At 46.7% G+C, this 20,186-nt stretch overlaps 1 protein-coding gene across 2 annotated transcripts in view; it reads left to right on the forward strand.

Moving 5' to 3' along the window:
• The first annotated feature begins 7 nt into the window (after positions 1-7).
• The window catches only part of NAT9 (N-acetyltransferase 9 (putative)), a 35,410-nt gene continuing 15,231 nt past the window's right edge, over positions 8-20,186 (forward strand). For both annotated transcript variants that reach the window (XM_044300223.1, XM_044300224.1), the window contains exons 1-2: positions 8-175; positions 16,845-16,954. In XM_044300223.1, coding sequence (XP_044156158.1) covers positions 99-175; positions 16,845-16,954 — 187 coding nt within the window. In that variant the 5' untranslated portion in view covers positions 8-98. The remainder of the gene's footprint in view (positions 176-16,844; positions 16,955-20,186) is intronic.

Genomic DNA, 20,186 nt, shown 5'->3' on the forward strand with positions numbered 1-20,186 from the left:
GGGAAGGAGGTGGGGAGAAACTTGAGGTGTTTTGCGCTGTGTTTCGCTGACGTCACCACCGTGTCGCAGTGACGTCGTTCTTGTGCCCTGCAGGAGCCATGCGTGTGAACGAGGACACGGCGCTGAGGGGGCACAGGGTGCTGCTGGTGCCGTACGAGCCTCACCATGTGCCCAGGTACCAGGGGGTGACTGTGGAGCAATGAAGGGTGAAAAAAATGGCATTTAGTACCATAGGCCTTAGGTTGGGTTCTCACTTAGCGTTTTTTTTTTTTAATGCTGGGGGGAGGAGTTATCAAAACTGGTGTAAAGTAGAACTGGCTTAGTTGCCCATAGCGACCAGGGATGAGCGAATAGACTTCGGATGAAAGTTGATTCGCATAAAACCTCGCTCCACTACTGTACGGAGCAGGAGCCGTGCAGTCTTAGAATGTATTGGCTACGATGAGCCGAAGTTATTGCTTCATAAAGTCTTGCGAGACTTCGCGTAATTTCATAAATTAATTTCTACTGTAAAAAAACATTTCCTGAACTCGGGTTCGGTTCCAAGCTCCTGCTCCGTACAGTATTGAAACGAAGGTTTATGCGAATGGACTTCGGATGTTTCATCCGAAGTCGATTCGCTCATCCTTAATAGCAACCAATCAGATTCCACCTTACATTGTCCAAAGGATCTGTGAAAAATGAAAGGTGGAATCTGATTGGTTGCTATGGGCACTAATTTAGCCAGTATTTCTTTACACTAATTTTGATAAATCCCTCTCTTAGGTCTTTGCTAAATTTCTTTATGTAATTTTTTTATTAAATTTTTATTTTATTTTATTGCAGCAGCCAGATGTTAGCTGTAAGGGGACTTTCACACTAGCGTTATTCTTTTCCGGTATTGAGTTCCGTCCTAGGGGGCTCGATACCGGGAAAAAAGCGCTTTAGTTTTTTCCCAATGCATTCTGAATGGAGAGCGTTCAGTTCAGGATGCATCAGTTCAGTCCCTCTTACGGTAGCTGCGGTATTTTCTCTTTCCAAAATTCTGGAACACTTGACGGAACGCCGGATCCGGCATTCATTTCCATTAAAATGTATTAATGCCGGATCCGGTACCTAGTATTCCGGTAAAACGGATCTGGTTTACCGGTCTGCGCATGTGCAGACCTTTTAAATATGCAAGGAGAGAAGGATCCGGAATTTCAATGCATTTGTCAGACGGATCCGGCAGGAAGTGCCCCCCAGTAATAGTAATGCCCCCTATAGTGCCCCCAGTAATAGTAATGCCCCCAATAGTATCCCCAGTAATGGTAGTGCCCCCGGTAATAGTAATGCCCCCGTTAGTGCCCCCCAGTAATAGTAATGCCCCCAGTAATAGTAATGCCCCCATTAGTGCCCCGCAGTAATAGTAGTGCCCCCTAGTAATAGTAATGCCCCCATTAGTGCCCCCCAGTAATAGTAGTGCCCCCCCAGTAATAGTAATTTTTTTGTAGCCCTCTTTTTTGACTCTTGAAGGGAATTTTGGGGGGGGGGGGGGGTCAGTAGTGTCTTTTTGACATCACAGTATGCCCTGGCTTTTTTTTTTTTTTCTTCATTTTAGCAGTGAATGAAGCACTCTGGGAGTTGTAGTTTCAGAACAGCTGGAGGTTGCTGGTCCCTGCCATAGACCTTCATTTATTGTTTTGCCCTGCTTGAAACATGTGAATGCCAGTGTGTGTTGCATTTTTTATTGCATTTTTGCATGGTTTTTTTTGTGCCAGATGCTAAAACATGTCATATGGACAAAAACACTTAAAAAACAAGCAAACAAAAATACCTGCACAAAACTGAGTGACAGCACCCGTAAGGGAGAACTTGGAAAACTGATATTCCCATTGTAATAACTCGGACACCATTACTAAGGCCACTTACACGTCAGTGAATCACGGATGTGTGCAGTCTGCGGTCTCCATTGACTTTGGCCTCATGCACACGACCGTTGTGTGCATCCGTGGCCGTTGTGCCGTTTTCCGTTTTTTTTCGCGGACCCATTGACTTTCAATGGGTCCGTGGAAAAATCGGAAAATGCACCGTTTTGCAGCCGAGGCCGTGATCCGTGTATCCTGTCCGTCAAAAAAATATGACCTGTCCTATTTTTTTGACGGACAACGGTTCACGGACCCATTCAAGTCAATGGGTCCGTGAAAGAACACTGATGCACACAAGATTGGCACCCGTGTCCGTGATCCGTGGCCGTAGGTTGCTTTCATACAGACGGATCCGAAGATCCGTCTGCATAAAAGCTTTTTCAGATCTAAGTTTTCACTTCGTGAAAACTCATATCCGACAGTATATCCTAACACAGAAGCGTTCCCATGGTGATGGGGACGCTTCTAGTTAGAATACACTACAAACTTTGTACAAAACTGCCCACTGCTGCCTGGCAGCACCCGATCTCTTACAGGGGGATATGATAGCACAATTAACCCCTTCAGGTGCGGCACCTGAAGGGGTTAATTGTACTATCATATCCCCCTGTAAGAGATCAGGGCTGCCAGGCAGCAGGGGGCAGACACCCCCCCCCTCCCCAGTTTGAATATCGTTGGTGGCACAGTGTGCGCCCCCCATCGGGCCCCCCCTTCCTCCCTCTATTGTTATAAATCGTTGGTGGCACAGTGTGCGCCCACCATCGTCCCCCCCCCCCTCCCTCTATTGTAATAAATCGTTGGTGGCACAGTGTGCGCCCACCATCGCCCCCCCCCTCCCTCCCTCTATTGTAATAAATCGTTGGTGGCACAGTGTGCGCCCACCATCGCCCCCCCTCCCTCTATTGTAATAAATCGTAGGAGGCACAGTGTGCGCCCACCATCGCCCCCCCCCTCCCTCTATAGCAGTAACAACATTGGTGGCAGTGTGCGGCCTCCCATCTCTCCCCCCCCCCCCCCCCCCCCGATCATTGGTGGCAGCGTAGTTCCGATCGGAGTCCCAGTTTAATCGCTGGGGCTCCGATCGGTAACCATGGCAACCAGGACGCTACTGCAGTCCTGGTTGCCATGGTTACTTAGCAATAGTACAATAGTAGAAGAATCATAGTTACCTGCTTGCTGCTGCGATGTTCATGTCCGGCCAGGAGCTCCACCTACTGGTAAGTGACAGGTCTGTGCGGCGCATTGCTAAAGAACTGTCACTTACCAGTAGGAGGAGCTCCCGGCCGGTCACAGACATCTCAGCAGCCAGCAGGTAAGTATGAATCTTCTACTATTGTACTATTGCTAAGTAACCATGGCAACCAGGGCTGCAGTAGGTTGCCATGGTTACCGATCGGAGCCCCAGCGATTAAACTGGGACTCCGATTGGAACCACGCTGCCACCAATGATCGGGGGGGGGGAGATGGGAGGCCGCACACTGCCACCAATGTTGTTACTGCTATAGAGGGAGGGGGGGGCGATGGTGGGCGCACACTGTGCCACCAATGATTTATTACAATAGAGGGAGGGAGGGGGGGGCCGCACTGGCCACCAATGATATTCAAACGGGGGGGGGGGGGGGGGGGTCTGCCCCCTGCTGCCTGGCAGCCCTGATCTCTTACAGGGGGATATGATAGTACAATTAACCCCTTCAGGTGCGGCACCTGAGGAGTTAATTGTGCTGATCACGGCCCCCTGTAAGAGATCGGGTGCTGCCAGGCAGCAGGGGGCAGTCATGTACACAGTTTGTAGTATATTCTAACTAGAAGCGTCCCTATCACCATGGGAACGCCTCTGTGTTAGAATATACTGTCGGAAATGAGTTTCACGATGTAGCTCATATCCGACAGTATATTCTAACATAGAGGCGTTCCCATGGTGATGGGGACGCTTCAAGTTATGTTCGGGTGTCCGCCTGGCCGTGCGGAGGCAAGCGGATCCGTCCAGACTTACAATGTAAGTCAATGGGGACGGATCCGTTTGAAGATCACACACTATGGCTCAATTTTCAAACGGATCCGTCCCCCATTGACTTTCAATGTAAAGTCTGGACGGATCCGTCTGAGGCTACTTTCACACTTAGAAATGTTTTAACAATATAATTCAGACGGATCCGCTCTGAACGGAGCCACCGTCTGCATTATATGAACGCAAGTGTGAAAGTAAAGGGACTCCTGACTTTTCATTGAAAGTCAATGGGGACGGATCCGTTTGAAATGGCACCATATTGTGTCAACGTCAAACGGATCCGTCCCCATTGACTTGCATTGTAATTCAGGACGGATCCGTTTGGCTCCGCACGACCAGGCGGACACCAAAACGACTTTTTTTTCATGTCCGTGGATCCTCCAAAAATCAAGGAAGACCCACGGACGAAAAAACGGTCACGGATCACGGACCCCGTTTTTGCGGACCGTGAAAAAAAACTGTTGTGTGCATGAGGCCTTTGGTCCATTGTTTACACAGCTCATTGCTCTGGAAATTAATTTTCAGTGTCTGTGGAATACAGAGGACAAAAAACGGACATATGGAACAACACGGATCCTTCACAGACCTCTTCATGGATGAACCACTGACCATCTTGTCACAGATGTCATCATGGACCTTGAGGGACACTGACAGGCCGAATAAGCATAATTAGCTGTATATATGTATGCACAGGTCTTCTATTGTGTATTAAGACATATAAGTCTTGTGCTCGGATCGACTATCAGAATGACCGTAACCTAGCATAGCAGTAGAGTTGTGGCGGAACTGCTGTAAAGGGTAGCCTAAAGGGGGCCAAAAATACAAGACACAGTAGTGTGAAACAAAGAACTGTATTGACACATATCACAGCAGCAAGTTCTGGAAAGCTAATGACATCTCTCGTTTAGGGTTGGGGATGTATCGAGTGTAACACTGTGATTTCCAACGCCCCAGTCTCTTTATGATGTGACCCGGTACATTGTTTTTAGAACGTGAACGTGATGCGAACGTAGCTGACAGGGGGAGGGCACAGCAGTGCTTTATACACGATGGCTGTAAAAGGGGCCAAAAATACAAGACTCAGTAGTAGAGAAAACAGGGAACTGTATCACAATAACATCATGACAGCAAATTCTGAAAGCCAAAGACATGTCTCGTTTAGGATAGGGTATGTAACGAGTGTACCATGGCGATTTCCAACGACCTGGTTCTTAATAATGTGAAAAGGTCCATTGTACCTGAGGCGGCTCCTATTCTGGATGAGTGGCCGGTTATTCTTAACGGATCGATATCTAATTAAGGCACTAAGACACGTATGTGCTTTAGGGATATATGAATGCTTAAGGCCTCGTTCACACTTCAGTGTTTGGTCAGTGATTTCCATCAGTGATTTGTGAGCCAAAACCAGGTGCAACTCTAAACACAGAACAGGAGCAGATCTTTCCCTTCTACCTCATGTCTGTGGAGGCTCCACTTCTGGTTTTGGCTCACAAATCACTGATGGAAATCACTGACCAAACACTGAAGTGTGAACTAGGCCTTAGGGGCCGGAGTTGTATGCTAATAGGTGGAGCGCGTTTGATGAATTCCGACCGTGCGTTAAAGACTGCCCTGGACACCACTTGTTACCCGTAGGGAAGAACTACAACTTGACGGTTTCGCCTGGTCGTGTGGTTTTGTATGATCAAGTGTAGGAGATGGAGGAACCTAGGAATTTAGTTGTTGTTTTAGCACGGAGGTACTGCTAGTGATGGGGCACGTGAATTTCCCAGGTCGCAGGAACCCCATGAAACATAAATACAGGGCTGTTTTGATCAAAGCGCAAGTCTTTAACCAAAGGGGTTTGCACTTAACATAATCAACATGGATATTAACATTTCACCTGAGAATGGTTTCCTGGAAATCTTACTCACGGATGACGCGTTAAGTGTTCCTTTCAGGATTGCCCTAATAGGGTGTGCTAAGAATGAAGATGACCTGACTGGATAGGAAAAATGCCAGTAGTGTTGTATCCTGGCTAAATATGACTTGATCGTTCCGTGGGAATATTTAAGATCTGAGTAGCAAAATGCGATAAATGTTAGTAGGTATGTGATGTGATCCAACCCTGTTGCGAACAAGACTGTTGAAACTTGGAAAACGGGACCAAGCCGTCTCGTAATTACTTGCCGTATTCTTGGATAATGACTTCTGCCTAATTACTGTACCTCCTACGGGAAGATGGACCGATACCCAGGACTTTGGCTGGACACCAACACCCTCAGCCCAAATCTGTAGATGAAATAAGCATGCCTGGGAGAAGAAGATGTCTGCCAAGGCAGGCTTGGGATGACTGCTTATAGGGAAAACAATGAAGACCCGACAACCTAGAAAATAAGTCAGAGAAAACGATAACGTGAGAGAGACTCTTAATGGCGCAAGCCACGCGTGCGAGTCACCACGAGACAATTGTATTGCGAGCCACAGATGACCAAGCCATGCGAGCAGGTCTGAAGGCAGCAAAGACATGGAACCTACTGGTTGTGGGACCACGCAGCCGGCCTCGACTGGCGGAGTTATGTGTGTAAAATTTAAATGGGGAATCGATACGTGAGAGATTCTAATGGCGGAGCCATATGTGTAAAATTAACACGGAGAAGCCATGCGTGAGAGACTCTAATGGCTGAGCCATGTGTGTGAGACTCTAATGGCGGAGCCATATGTGTAAAATTAACACGGAGAAGCCATGCGTGAGAGGCTCTAATGGCGGAGTCATATGTGTAAAACTAGAACGGAGAAGCCATGAGTGAGAGGCTCTAATGGCAGGGCCGTGCGTGAGAGACTCTACTGGCGAAGTCATATGTGTGACACTAAACGGAGAAGCCATGCGTGAGACTAAAGGCGGAGTCATATGTGTAAAACTAAAACGGCAAAGTAATGCGTGAGAGACTCTAATGGTGGAGTTATATGTGTAACACTAAAACGGAGAAGCCATGCGTGAGAGGCTCTAATGGCGGAGCCATGCGTGAGAGGCTCTAATGGCGGAGTCATATGTGTAAAACTAGAACGGAGAAGCCATGCGTGAGAGGCTCTAATGGCGAAGTCATATGTGTAAAACTAAACGGAGAAGCCATGCGTGAGACTAATGGCGGAGTCATATGTGTAAAACTAAAACGGCGAAGTAATGCGTGAGAAACGCTAATGGCGGAGTTATGTGTGTAAAACTAAAACGGTGAAGTAAAGCGTAAGAGACTCTAATGGCGGAGTTATTGTGTAAAACTAAAACAGCGAAGTGATGCGTGAGGGACTCTAATGGCGGAGTTATATGTGAAACACTAAAACGGAGAAGCCATGCGTGAGAGACTCTAATGGAGGAGTTATATGTGTAAAATTAACCCGGAGAAGCCATGCGTGAGAGGCTCTAATGGCGGAGCCATGCGTGAGAGGCTCTAATGGCGGAGCCGTATGTGTAAAATTAACCCGGAGAAGCCATGCGTGAGAGGCTCTAATGGCGGAGCCATGCGTGAGAGGCTCTAATGGCGGAGTCATATGTGTAAAATTAACCCGGAGAAGCCATGCGTGAGAGACTCTAATGGCGGAGCCGTATGTGTAAAATTAACCCGGAGAAGCCATGCGTGAGAGGCTCTAATGGCGGAGCCATGCGTGAGAGGCTCTAATGGCGGAGTCATACAGTCATGTGAAAAAATTAGGACACCCTTTGAAAGCATGTGGTTTTTTGTAACATTTTTAATAAAAGGTTATTTCATCTCCGTTTCAACAATACAGAGAGATTAAAGTAATCCAACTAAACAAAGAAAACTGAAGAAAAGTCTTTTCAAGATCTTCTGTAAATGTCATTCTACAAAAATGCCTATTCTAACTGAGGAAAAAGATAGGACACCCTTGCCCCTAATAGCGAGTGTTACCTCCTTTGGCTGAAATAACTGCAGTGAGACGGTTCTTGTAGCCATCTACCAGTCTTCGACATCGGTCTGAGGAAATTTTACCCCACTCCTCAATGCAGAACTTTTTCAGCTGTGAGATGTTTGAGGGGTTTCTTGCACGTACAGCCCTTTTCAAGTCACCCCACAGCATCTCAATGGGATTCAAATCTGGACTTTGACTTGGCCATTCCAGGACTCTCCATTTCTTCTTTTTCAGCCAATCTTTGGTTGATTTTCTAGTATGTTTTGGGTCATTGTCATGTTGCATGGTCCAGTTCCGCTTCAGCTTTAATTTTCTAACTGATGGTCTCACACGTTCTTCAAGCACCTTCTGATACACAGTAGAATTCATCGTGGATTCTATGATGGTGAGCTGACCAGGTCCTGCTGCAGCAAAGCAGCCCCAAACCATGACACTTCCACCTCCATGCTTCACAGTTGGTATGAGGTTCTTTTCTTGGAATGCTGTGTTTGGTTTACGCCAAACATGTCCTCTGCTGTTGTGTCCAAATAATTCAATTTTGGACTCATCTGTCCAAAGAACATTATTCCAGAAGTCCTGGTCTTTGTCAACTTTATCTCTGGCAAATGTCAGTCTGGCCTCGATGTTTCTCTTGGAAAGCAAAGGTTTCCTCCTTGCACACCTCCCATGCAAGTTAAACTTGTACAGTCTCTTTCTGATTGTAGAGGCATGTACTTCTACATCAACAGTAGCCAGAGCCTGCTGTAGTTCTCGAGATGACACTTTAGGGTTTTTGGAGACCTCTTTTAGCATCTTGCGGTCTGCTCTTGGGGTGAACTTGCTGGGGCGACCAGTCCTGGGCATGTTGGCAGTTGTTTTGAAAGCCCTCCACTTGTAGACTATCTTCCGGACAGTGGAATGGCTGATTTCAAAATCTTTTGAGATCTTTTTAAATCCCTTCCCAGACTCATAGGCTGCTACAATCTTTTTTCTGAAGTCCTCTGACAGCTCTTTTGCTCTCACCATGGTGCTCACTCTCACTTCAACAGTCAGGAGCACACCAAACTAAATGTCTGAGGTTTAAATAGGGCAAGCCTCATTCAACATGCAGAGTAACGATCTACTAATTATGTGCACCTGGTGTGATATACCTGTGTGAGATCTGAGCCAATTTAAGAGGGAATACATGTGAGGGTGTCCTATCTTTTTCCTCAGTTAGAATAGGCATTTTTGTAGAATGACATTTACAGAAGATCTTGAAAAGACTTTTCTTCAGTTTTCTTTGTTTAGTTGGATTACTTTAATCTCTCTGTATTGTTGAAACGGAGATGAAATAACCTTTTATTAAAAATGTTACAAAAAACCACATGCTTTCAAAGGGTGTCCTAATTTTTTCACATGACTGTATGTGTAAAATTAACCCGGAGAAGCCATGCGTGAGAGACTCTAATGGCGGAGCCGTATGTGTAAAATTAACCCGGAGAAGCCATGCGTGAGAGGCTCTAATGGCGGAGCCATGCGTGAGAGGCTCTAATGGCGGAGTCATATGTGTAAAATTAACCCGGAGAAGCCATGCGTGAGAGGCTCTAATGGCGGAGCCATGCGTGAGAGGCTCTAATGGCGGAGCCATGCGTGAGAGGCTCTAATGGCGGAGTCATATGTGTAAAATTAACCCGGAGAAGCCATGCGTGAGAGGCTCTAATGGCGGAGCCATGCGTGAGAGGCTCTAATGGCGGAGTCATATGTGTAAAATTAGAACGGAGAAGCCATGAGTGAGAGGCTCTAATGGCAGGGCCGTGCGTGAGAGACTCTACTGGCGAAGTCATATGTGTGACACTAAACGGAGAAGCCATGCGTGAGACTAAAGGCGGAGTCATATGTGTAAAACTAAAACGGCAAAGTAATGCGTGAGAGACTCTAATGGTGGAGTTATATGTGTAACACTAAAACGGAGAAGCCATGCGTGAGAGGCTCTAATGGCGGAGCCATGCGTGAGAGGCTCTAATGGCGGAGTCATATGTGTAAAACTAGAACGGAGAAGCCATGCGTGAGAGGCTCTAATGGCGAAGTCATATGTGTAAAACTAAACGGAGAAGCCATGCGTGAGACTAATGGCGAAGTCATATGTGTAAAACTAAACGGAGAAGCCATGCGTGAGACTAATGGCGAAGTCATATGTGTAAAACTAAACGGAGAAGCCATGCGTGAGACTAATGGCGGAGTCATATGTGTAAAACTAAAACGGCGAAGTAATGCGTGAGAAACGCTAATGGCGGAGTTATGTGTGTAAAACTAAAACGGTGAAGTAAAGCGTAAGAGACTCTAATGGCGGAGTTATTGTGTAAAACTAAAACAGCGAAGTGATGCGTGAGGGACTCTAATGGCGGAGTTATATGTGAAACACTAAAAATGGAGAAAGCCATGCGTGAGAGACTCTAATGGCGGAGCCATGCGTAAGAGACTCAAATAGCGGAGTCATATGTATACAACTGAAACAGAGAAGCCACGCGTGGGAGACCAATGGCGGCGTTCTGTGTGTAAAACTAAAACGGAGAAGCCATGCGTGGGCGACTAATGGCAGATATTTATTTTTATTTATTTATTTATTTATTTATTTTACCACTTATGTGGCACCAATAGGACTCGCATAACCATGACCATCTCCGACAATGAACTTGAGACACTAACCAGCCTACAACCGTATAGTACCCCTAATGGACAACACGAAGAACGGTCAGCGGGCCCCCGAAGCCAAGGGACTGAACGGGATGACCTCACGGTGATGATAAGTAGTTAAACATGAGCCAGACCTGATGGAAAAAATGCAGGGACAGTAGTGATCTGAACCACGTGCACAACCGAAACATTAATCAACCGCGAACCGTGAAATTGAACTGATGGGAGAAAACAAGAGCCAGAGGCATTGCAGCTCGCTAAGAGAAGACCCTTGTCGTGACAAACGAATGACCAACTTGTGAACATAGTAGGAACACACTCTTATAGGCCTAGAAATGAAAAGAAATGCAGCTTTAGTGGAAGCAGAATAAAACGCATGATGTAAGAACAAGTGGGTGAAATGCCGCACTGGATGTGAGTAAAACATGGTATGGGCACAACTCTGAGTATGAGCGTGAAGAGCATGGTATAAAGCAGCCGTATGAATGCAATCTGAAGTGAGCAGAGTATTGATGGAATGCAACCGCGGACGCATGAACGCAGCTCAGCAGTGAAAGGCGCAAGGGACAAAAATGTAAATGCAGACAACGGACGTGCTTTGAAGGTAACAATCCTAACCACCATCATTCGACCATAAGTGCCCAACCCCCTTGACCCCGGAGCGCTATAAGTCACGGACCGTGGACCCACGTCTGATCCTACCGTGAATGCCAGCCCTCGCCTGGCACCTTCTGCCATTGGCCAGGCGCGAACAACCTTTTTTTTTTTTTTTACCGGATCCTGACGGATGATTGTTCGTGGTTACTGTGACTGCGCAAAGATTTGTAAGAGTTTGATAGTATGACCGTCTGAACCCCTGAAGCCCGGGTAGACGCCTGTTTTGGGATGAAAGACAGCAATGACCTTGACGGTACCATCTACCAAATGCACTTACACCACAGAGTTTAGCAGAAGGGGATAAAGTAGTGAACATATGAACAGTACACCTAGACATTGCAACATCATGTGCAACCGGCGGACATGTACGACATGAAATTAATGGTGATAAATGAAGCAGGTGCGTGCGGTGGAGTTACCTGCGAAAAAAGTTTGCTGCTAACACGCAGAAATAGATACAGTAGTAGGTGGTGAACAGACCTGTGGAACATTAATCACTGGACATCTTGTCAGAAATGTGGAACGCAAATCTAGATGACTCCGTGCTGCTACAGAGCTAAATCAACGGCAAACGAGCGGCGTAACTGGCTATGATTGCGTCTTAGACAGCGCCTGTGCCCCTTTAGAATTGTGTACCGGGAGAAAGCCGCGCGATTAGTGAATAATTCAGCTCCGGTGCAGCAGAGACTGTACATTGCAGGTGACATGTGACTGGGTAAACTTGCGGTGACTGACGTGGTGCATGAATATAGTGAAGACATGCGTGCTCCAAAGCAGAGGCGGGACGTGCGGGGTTCATGAATTTCGCTGCTTGTAGAACGCTGCACGTGCGTCCGGCTTTCATGGTCGCCTAGCGGGGGAGGAGTGTGCCGCTGGCTGCCAGACCCTCCGCTACCTGAACGTGGGGCATGAAAGCCAGGGGCACGCTCGCTCTTACCTGAACCGGGATACCTGCTGGACGGGAGCGGCTATGTAGGAACTCGCTGAAGAAGCGCTTGCAGCCCGCAGGACGGCGGCCGCCGGACGCTGATCCTCCACGTGACCCGGAAGTGATGCGGCACACGCTGCTGTGCCGGGAATCGCAAAGGTAGCTGACAGGGGGAAGGGCGCAGAGGTGCCTTAAGTAGTCTGTGCGGGAGCCTCCCCTCCCACAAATACGGCAACTACGTTGCCTACACTAACCCCTGTCCACCTTATGAAGACTGTAAAATGATGTTTATAACCTGATAGAATTGCTTGTCTCTGTGCCCAAGGGGCGGCGTTTCAGCTTTACTTCTGCCCAGGCAGCCTCCCCCCAACCGCCGTTCTGAAGCGCCGCCCAGCTCATCAATATTCACTTCGCTGGGCGGCTTCTGCGCTGCTCAGAAAATTGTCCGGCGCAGGCACAGACCGCAGAGGCTGAAGCGGCCTCAAAGAAGCAGAGGGGACGCAGGCGCGATGTGATCCCGGCCAGTGAGGGTGCCGGGCGCATGCGCTAATGCTCAAATGGAGTCTGATGCCCATAGCTTTGTATTGAGCATGCGCCGGATCTCGGAACGTCGGGGACAGCGAAGCCGCCCAGCGAAGTAAATATTGATGAGCTGGGCGGCGCTTCAGAACGGCGGTTGGGGGAGGCTGCCTGGGCAGAAGTAAAGCTGAAACGCCGCCCCTTGGGCAGAAAGACGAGCAATTCTATCAGGTTATAAAACATCATTTTACAGTCTTCATAAGGTGGACAGGGGTTAGACTTATATGTTTTTAATACACATTAGAAGACCTGTGCATGGATATGTACAGCTAATTATGCTTATTCGGCCTGTCAGTGTCCCTTTAGGCCTCTTACACACAAACTATAAGGATTGTGTCAGGACCCGATGGTTTTGCACACAAGCTTTTTTTTTTTTTGCAATTGTGCCTGACATTAATTTTTTTTCCGTCCGCATTGGATGCGTTTTCCACGCGTGTGAAGAATAACACTCAACATTCTCTAACATTCTCAATGTGACGAACACATTACATCCGTTTTTTACACAAGCCCCATTCACTTCTGTGGAGCCAGAGCTGCGTGAAAACCACAATATAGAAGATAACTAATACTGATGCGAAGAAAGTGAACAGCGGCACTCACCCATATGCGATCAAAAGCGGCAGCTTTATTCAAAGTGAAGTAAGGCAGGGGGCGGACAATTCAAGAGCACGCATCAAACAGCGGCGGCCGTTTTGCGCTACATGCGCTTCATCAGGCTGTGCGGCAATGCGTGCTTGCACCAGCATTCCTTTTAAACTCTGGTGCGGGCTGTCATCATGGAAATGGACAAATCAGACCGCACCCGTGCCAAAGGAGGTGTGCTCAACATATAAAAACAATGAACAAGCAACTGATTAGGGACAAGTACAAATACAAAAAACACACATAAATAAACATGATACTAAGAATCTATTCACAGGAACGGACTGAGGTCATTTCTGTCATTTAATCCCAGTTCCCCCAGGGCTTTTGTACGTATAATCCACCTAGCTTTCCTCTGCAGGAGGAGGCGATGTCTACCCCCCCCCCCCCCCCCCCCCCCCCTGCAGAGGAGCAGGTACGGTCTCTAAACCGGAGAATGAAATACAACTGATGTCGCCACCATGAGCCTCTCTGACATGCCCCGGGACGTCCTATCGTCGTGGGGATTGGCTCAGTGACAGAGCCCTTGTCCAAGTATGTGGACTGGCTCCTGAGACCTATCCTTACCAGTGCTCCAGCCTATCTCAAGGACACCAATGATTTTCTGTTAGCCCTTAAGGAGTTACATTGGCAGGATGGCTACCAATTGGTATCCCTCGATGTGGAAAGCCTCTACACCCGTATCCCATACGATGCGGGTGTGGAGGCGGTCCTTGACATCGTGGCCAATATGGGAAAGAGTCAGATGTACTGTAATTTCATTGGTGAAGCACTGGAGTTCATTTTAACCAACAATGTGTTTCAGTTTGGGGATGATTGGTACAAGCAAAGACTGGGTACGGCCATGGGGACCCCCGTCTCCTGTACATTCGCCAACATGTACCTCGCCAGATTTGAGGACAAATACATTTATTCCACTATGAACCCTTACATATCCAAGTTGAAAACGTACTTACGTTTTGTGGACGATGTGTTTATAGTCTGGGAGGGTACTGAGAGTGAATGTAGCGAGTTCGTGAAATTCCTTAATCAAAATGACATGGGTATGACGTTCACCCTTAACTTTGGAGGCTCTAGATTGGAGTTTCTGGATGTGGATGTCGTTGTGGATAGCGACGGGTTGGTCACGGAGGGCGTCCGCAAGCCCACGGTGACCAACTCCTTGCTCCACCACGACAGCTTTCACCCACATAGTGTCAAAAGAGCAGTACCCCATGGACAATTCATTAGATTGAGGCGTATTAATAGTAAAAATAGCAGCTATCGAAGCCAGGCCCAAGATCTAAAAAAAAGCGCCTAATGGAGAGGGGGTACCCCGAGGGACCTTTTGAGTGAAGACATGAGGAGAGTAGAAGAGGATTTCTCCCAGGAGACTTTACTTAGGAGTGGGAGCGGTAGGAATAAACAGGGTCACCCAGACGTTAAATCTACCAGGTTTGCATTCTCATTCAAATACAGTCCCATGGCAGAGCGTATTCGCTCCGTTATTTTTAAGAATTGGGATGTATTGAGGAGAGATGCGACCCTGAATGAGCTCACCAAGCAGAAACCACTTATCTCCTTCAGGAGGGCCCACACCGTAAAAGACAGACTTGTCAGAAGTAGGTTTCGGCCCAGCAGGAGTAAAAACTGGCTTAAAAGTAATCTACCCAAAGGAAATTTAAGATGTGGTAGTTGCTCATTTTGCCACCATAACTGCCTTAAAAAATGCATTGAATTTGCAGGGATCCAGCACAGGGTCAACACCTTTATCAACTGCAGGAGCACATATGTGGTGTATTTACTACTGTGCCCCTGCGGACGATTTTATATTGGTAAGACCATAAGGTATCTCTTTGAAAGATTTAGGGAACACTTGAACTCGGTCAAAACAGGGAAGGGGTGTCCGAGGTTTATTCAGCATGTCAGAGAGGCTCATGGTGGCGACATTAGCTGTATTTCATTCTCCGGTTTAGAGACCGTACCTGCTCCTCTGCAGGGGGGGGGATAGACATCGCCTCCTCCTGCAGAGGGAAGCTAGGTGGATTATACGTACACAAGCCCTGGGGGAACTGGGATTAAATGACAGAAATGACCTCAGCCCGTTCCTGTGAATAGATTCTTAGTATCATGTTTATTTATGTGTTTTTTGTATTTGTACTTGTCCCTAATCAGTTGCTTGTTCATTGTTTTTATATGTTGCGCACACCTCCAATGGCACCGGTGCGGTCTGATTTGTCCATTTCCATGATGACAGCCCGCACCAGAGTTTAAAAGGAATGCTGGTGCAAGCACGCATTGCCGCACAGCCTGATGAAGCGCATGTAGCGCGAAACGGCCGCCGCTGTTTGATGCGTGCTCTTGAATTGTCCGCCCCCTGCCTTACTTCACTTTGAATAAAGCTGCCGCTTTTGATCGCATATGGGTGAGTGCCGCTGTTCACTTTCTTCGCATCAGTATTAGTTGTACTCTACTCACTGTTTCCAGCTGTGCACCGCTGAGTGTATGCACCCTCGCCAGCCTTGTGATCCGCACTGACTGCTTCACGCTGACTCATTGCTCGTATGACTGTGCCGCGCCCTACCTCATTGTGTGGACAATATAGAAGATGCTGCGACTTTTTCCTGAACCCAGAGATGATTAGTGATAAGCGACGCTCGCGTACACAGACCCCTAGAAATGAATGGGTCAGGATTTAGTCCGGATGCTGTGCGTTTAATACACGTATCGCATCCGCACAGAAAACTCACTTTTGTGATAGAGGTCTAATACTTAGGACCTGCCATACAGTTGCAAGAAAAAGTATGTGAACCATTTGGAATGATATGGATTTCTGCACAAATTGGTCATAAAATGTGATCCGATCTTCATCTAAGTCACAACAATAGACAATCACAGTCTGCTTAACCTAATAACACACAGAATTAAATGTTACCATGTTTTTATTGAACACACCGTGTAAACATTCACACCATGTAAACATTCACAGGATTTGTGCAGAAATCCATATAGTTACAAAGGGTTCACATACTTTTTCTTGCAACTGTATATGATCTATCCTTTACATGACAACTCCTGCCATATCCTCTAGGGGGCACATGCAGCTCTCCACTCTCTCTAGAAACCACATAGTGATATCACGCTGTTAAGTGGGGATCTGCTCATGCCACAAGCCGGAATCTGTCAGCAAGATCCGATTGTTTCAGTGTGAAAGTGGATAATTAGCCGGTTCTAATGTAATAATAACACGTAAAGCTCACCAAACGCAATGCTCCACAAAGCCTTAGGGATGAGCGATTCGACTTTGGATGAAACATCCCAAGTTCATTCGCATAAACCTATGTCTCAATACTGTACGGATTGAGCGCTCCATACAGTATTAGAATGTATTGGCTCCGATGGGCCGAAGTTATTGCTTCGCGAAGTCTCGCAAAACTTTGGGTAATAACTTCAAAAATTGATTTCTACTGTAAAAAAAAACATTTCCCGAACTCGGGTTCAGTTCCCTGTAATCTGTAATCCCCACGTCTGCAGATTGTCTCCTTTTGCATCGTCATGCCGAAATTTTTGTGTAAGACTTTAATTTGACATCTTTTGCGCTCAGGTATCATGAATGGATGAAGTCAGAAGAGCTGCAGAAACTGACTGCCTCCGAGCCGCTGACCCTGGAGCAGGAATATGACATGCAGCGCAGCTGGAGGGAGGATAATGACAGTAAGTGGTGCAGCTCTGGTGGCCACACGTTGAAGTGCAAACATGAATATGTCTCTGATCATTTGGAATCCATTGGGTCTGATAAAATTTTTGTTCCCGCTGAATGAATTGAAAACTGTTTAACAATGTGTCCTTGTTTCTTAACCCTTAGGATACCGGTGTTTTTTTTCGTTTTTCCGTTTTCATTTTTCTTCCCTATTTACCTTGAGCCATAACTTTTTTATATTTTTCTGGTCACATAGCTGTATGAGGACTTATTTTTTGCGGGAGAGGTTGTACTTTCTAATGCCACCATTAATTATGGCATAAAATGTAGGAAGTGGTAAAAATGCAATTCCTCCACTGTTGTACGGGTTTTGTTCCCACGGCTTTTCGTCTACGGCAAAACTGACCCATGCCCTTCACTCTCTGGGTAAGTACAATTACAACGATAGCCCATATATTTAGGTTATTTATGTCTAAATAGTGCAAAAATAAATGTTAACTTTGATTAAAAATATATATTTTTACATCACCATCTTCTGACCCCCATAACTTTTATATACTTATCTCTACTGAGCTGTCCAGGGGCTCCTTTTTTGCGGAACAATGTGTAGTTTTTATTGATACCATTTTGGAGCGTGCGTGACTTTTTGATCACATTTTATTGAATTTTTTTGGGTAAGAGAAGCGATGAAAAAATGGCAAATCGGCCATTTTTACCCTTTTTTCCGTTACGCCATTCGCCATATTGGATTTTTTTTTCTGTTTTTAATTTTTTATTTAATTCTGTTTTTTAATCTGCTCTATAGAAGCGGAGGCCCTCTCTGCCCAAGAGGTAGAGACTGATCTAGTAGAGTGAGCCCCGAACCCCGATGGTGGAACAGCTCCCTTGGACGTGTATGCTAAGTTAATAGCCTGCCTAATCCATCTAGCGATAGTGTGGGAAGATGCAGTGGAGCCCTTCTTTCTACCCTGAAAGCAAAGCAACAGTCAGGAGGAGGACCCCCAGGGCTGCGTGTCCTGCAGATAGTGAATTAAACATCTCCTCACGTCCAAACAATGCAACTCCAATTCTTTTTCATTTTTTGGAGAAGCACAGGAGGAGGGAAGAACTATCTCTTGGGAATGGTGAAAAGAGGAAGACACCTTCGGCAAAAAAGAAGGATCAGGAGAAATAACCACACGATTCTCCAAGATCTTTAAGTAGGGCTGGTCAATGGAAAGAGCAGCCATCTCACTAACCTTTCTAGCAGAGGTAATAGCTAGGAGAAAGGGAGATTTGGGAGAGCATCTTAGGGGAAATGCTGTCTATCGCCTCAAAAGGATCTGACGTCAGGGCTGAAAGAACTAAGTTTAAATCCCAAGGAGGGATCCTATTTTTGCAAACTGTGGATAACTTAGAAACTGCAGTGATGAATCTCTTCACCCAGGGATGACATGCTTATTTAAATTCAAATAAGGCGCTTAAGGCTGAGATCTGCACCTTTAAAGTGCTAGGCCTGCGTTTTTTCCTCCAACCTTCCTGCAGGAAATCTAAATCAAGAGGAATATATGGAGCCTCCAGAACATCCACTGCTCTATTGGCAAATCTGCAGAAAGCCCTCCAAACTCAAATAAATCTCAGAAGTGAGGCAGTCAGATGAAGACTCTCCACTTCTGGGTGAAGGATTGGTCCCTGAGCTAAAAGACCCCGGAAAACTGGAAGAACCCAGAGGGTGGCGATCAACATTTTTCAGAGCTCTGAAAACCACCCCCTCCTTGGCCAAAAGGGGGCTATCACTATAACCGTAATACAATCTTCCTTGATCTTTTTGAGGACTCTTGGCAACAGCTTCAGAGGAGGGAAGGCAAAAAAGAAGACCCCTTCCCCAGGACTGAGCTAACGCGTCTACAGACTTCGACTGATCCTTCGGTGACAGAGAAAGAACCCCCCAACATTTCTGTTTTATCTGGTGGCAAATAGGTCTATCTCCGGGACGCCCCATAAGGCCGAAATTCTGTTGAAAACCCCCTGATCTAGGGACCATTCGCTCTGGCATACATGATGACTGCTGAGACATTGTCTACCTCTTTTAGATGTACTGCAGAAAGAGATAAGAGAAAATCCTCTGCTAGTCTGAAAATCTGGTGGCTTAGGGCCATCAGACTTGGAGCTCTGGTACCGCCCTGCTTGTCATATTATCTGAATAGATCCTGACATTCCTGACACTGATCATCGGAAGACTCTGAGTCAAGGCTAATCTGATAGCTTTCAGCTTTCTGAAATTTTGAAACTGGGCACGAGACCCGAAGGACCATGTCCCATGCAGTAGCAGAGACTCTAAATGGGCTCCTCAATTGAAGGGGCTGGCATCCGTGGTCAAAGAGAGGACTGCATCTCTGTGCCAGGGAACAGCCCTCTGAAGATTTTGAAAATGTATCCACCATTCCAGAGAAAGCAACGTCTGGGATGATAGCTGAAACTCCAGATCCAGAGAGAGAGTATGCTTGTCCCACACTTCCAGGATCTGAAGCTGCAGGGGCCTTGAGTGGTACTGGGCCCATTCCACTCCCGGAATCGCTGCAGTCACGAGCCCCAGCACCGACATGGCTTCCCTTAGGGAAACTACCTGCCGAGTAATAAGGTTCTGAATCTTTGATGAGATCAACAGAGCTTTGTGTAAGGGCAAAAGACACCTCTGGGATCATCCCAAAAAAACTGCACCTTTGACTCAGTTGCAAACTGGACTTTTCCATTGTAGTTTGTCCAGAACCTCTCTCAACCAGGTAATCTGTACTTCCAAGCAAGCCCTCTTTTATAATTTCATTTATCCATGGGCTGTTGGAGATTTTTTGCCACTGACTTGACAAGTGAGACAGTCTACCGCCCACTGGAGGCCTGGTGTCAATAGGGCTGTTTCTTTGAGGCCTCTGCCCTGGAAAAAAGAAACCCCTTTGACTTTTTTGCTGCTCCTGCATATTATCTAGACCTTTCTCTTTCCCTGAAAACTTCCCTGTTAAACATGGGGCGGAAAGATTTTTTAGGGGACTGACTGGTGGAAGGAAAGCCCTTTTTCTTATCAGAGTCCTTCTCTAGAAGATCGTCGAAGAACGAGCCAAATAAGAATTCCCCCTGACGTGAAATGCAACAAAGTTTAGCTTTAGAGCTAGCATCCCCGCTCCAGCTTTTCAACCAGATAGCTCTACAGGCAGAATTGGATAAAGCGGAAGCCCTTGCCAATAATCTTAGAGAGTCCGCCGAAGCATCAGC

This window comes from Bufo gargarizans, chromosome 6 (assembly GCF_014858855.1).
Source record: "Bufo gargarizans isolate SCDJY-AF-19 chromosome 6, ASM1485885v1, whole genome shotgun sequence".
Classification (NCBI taxonomy): domain Eukaryota; kingdom Metazoa; phylum Chordata; class Amphibia; order Anura; family Bufonidae; genus Bufo; species Bufo gargarizans.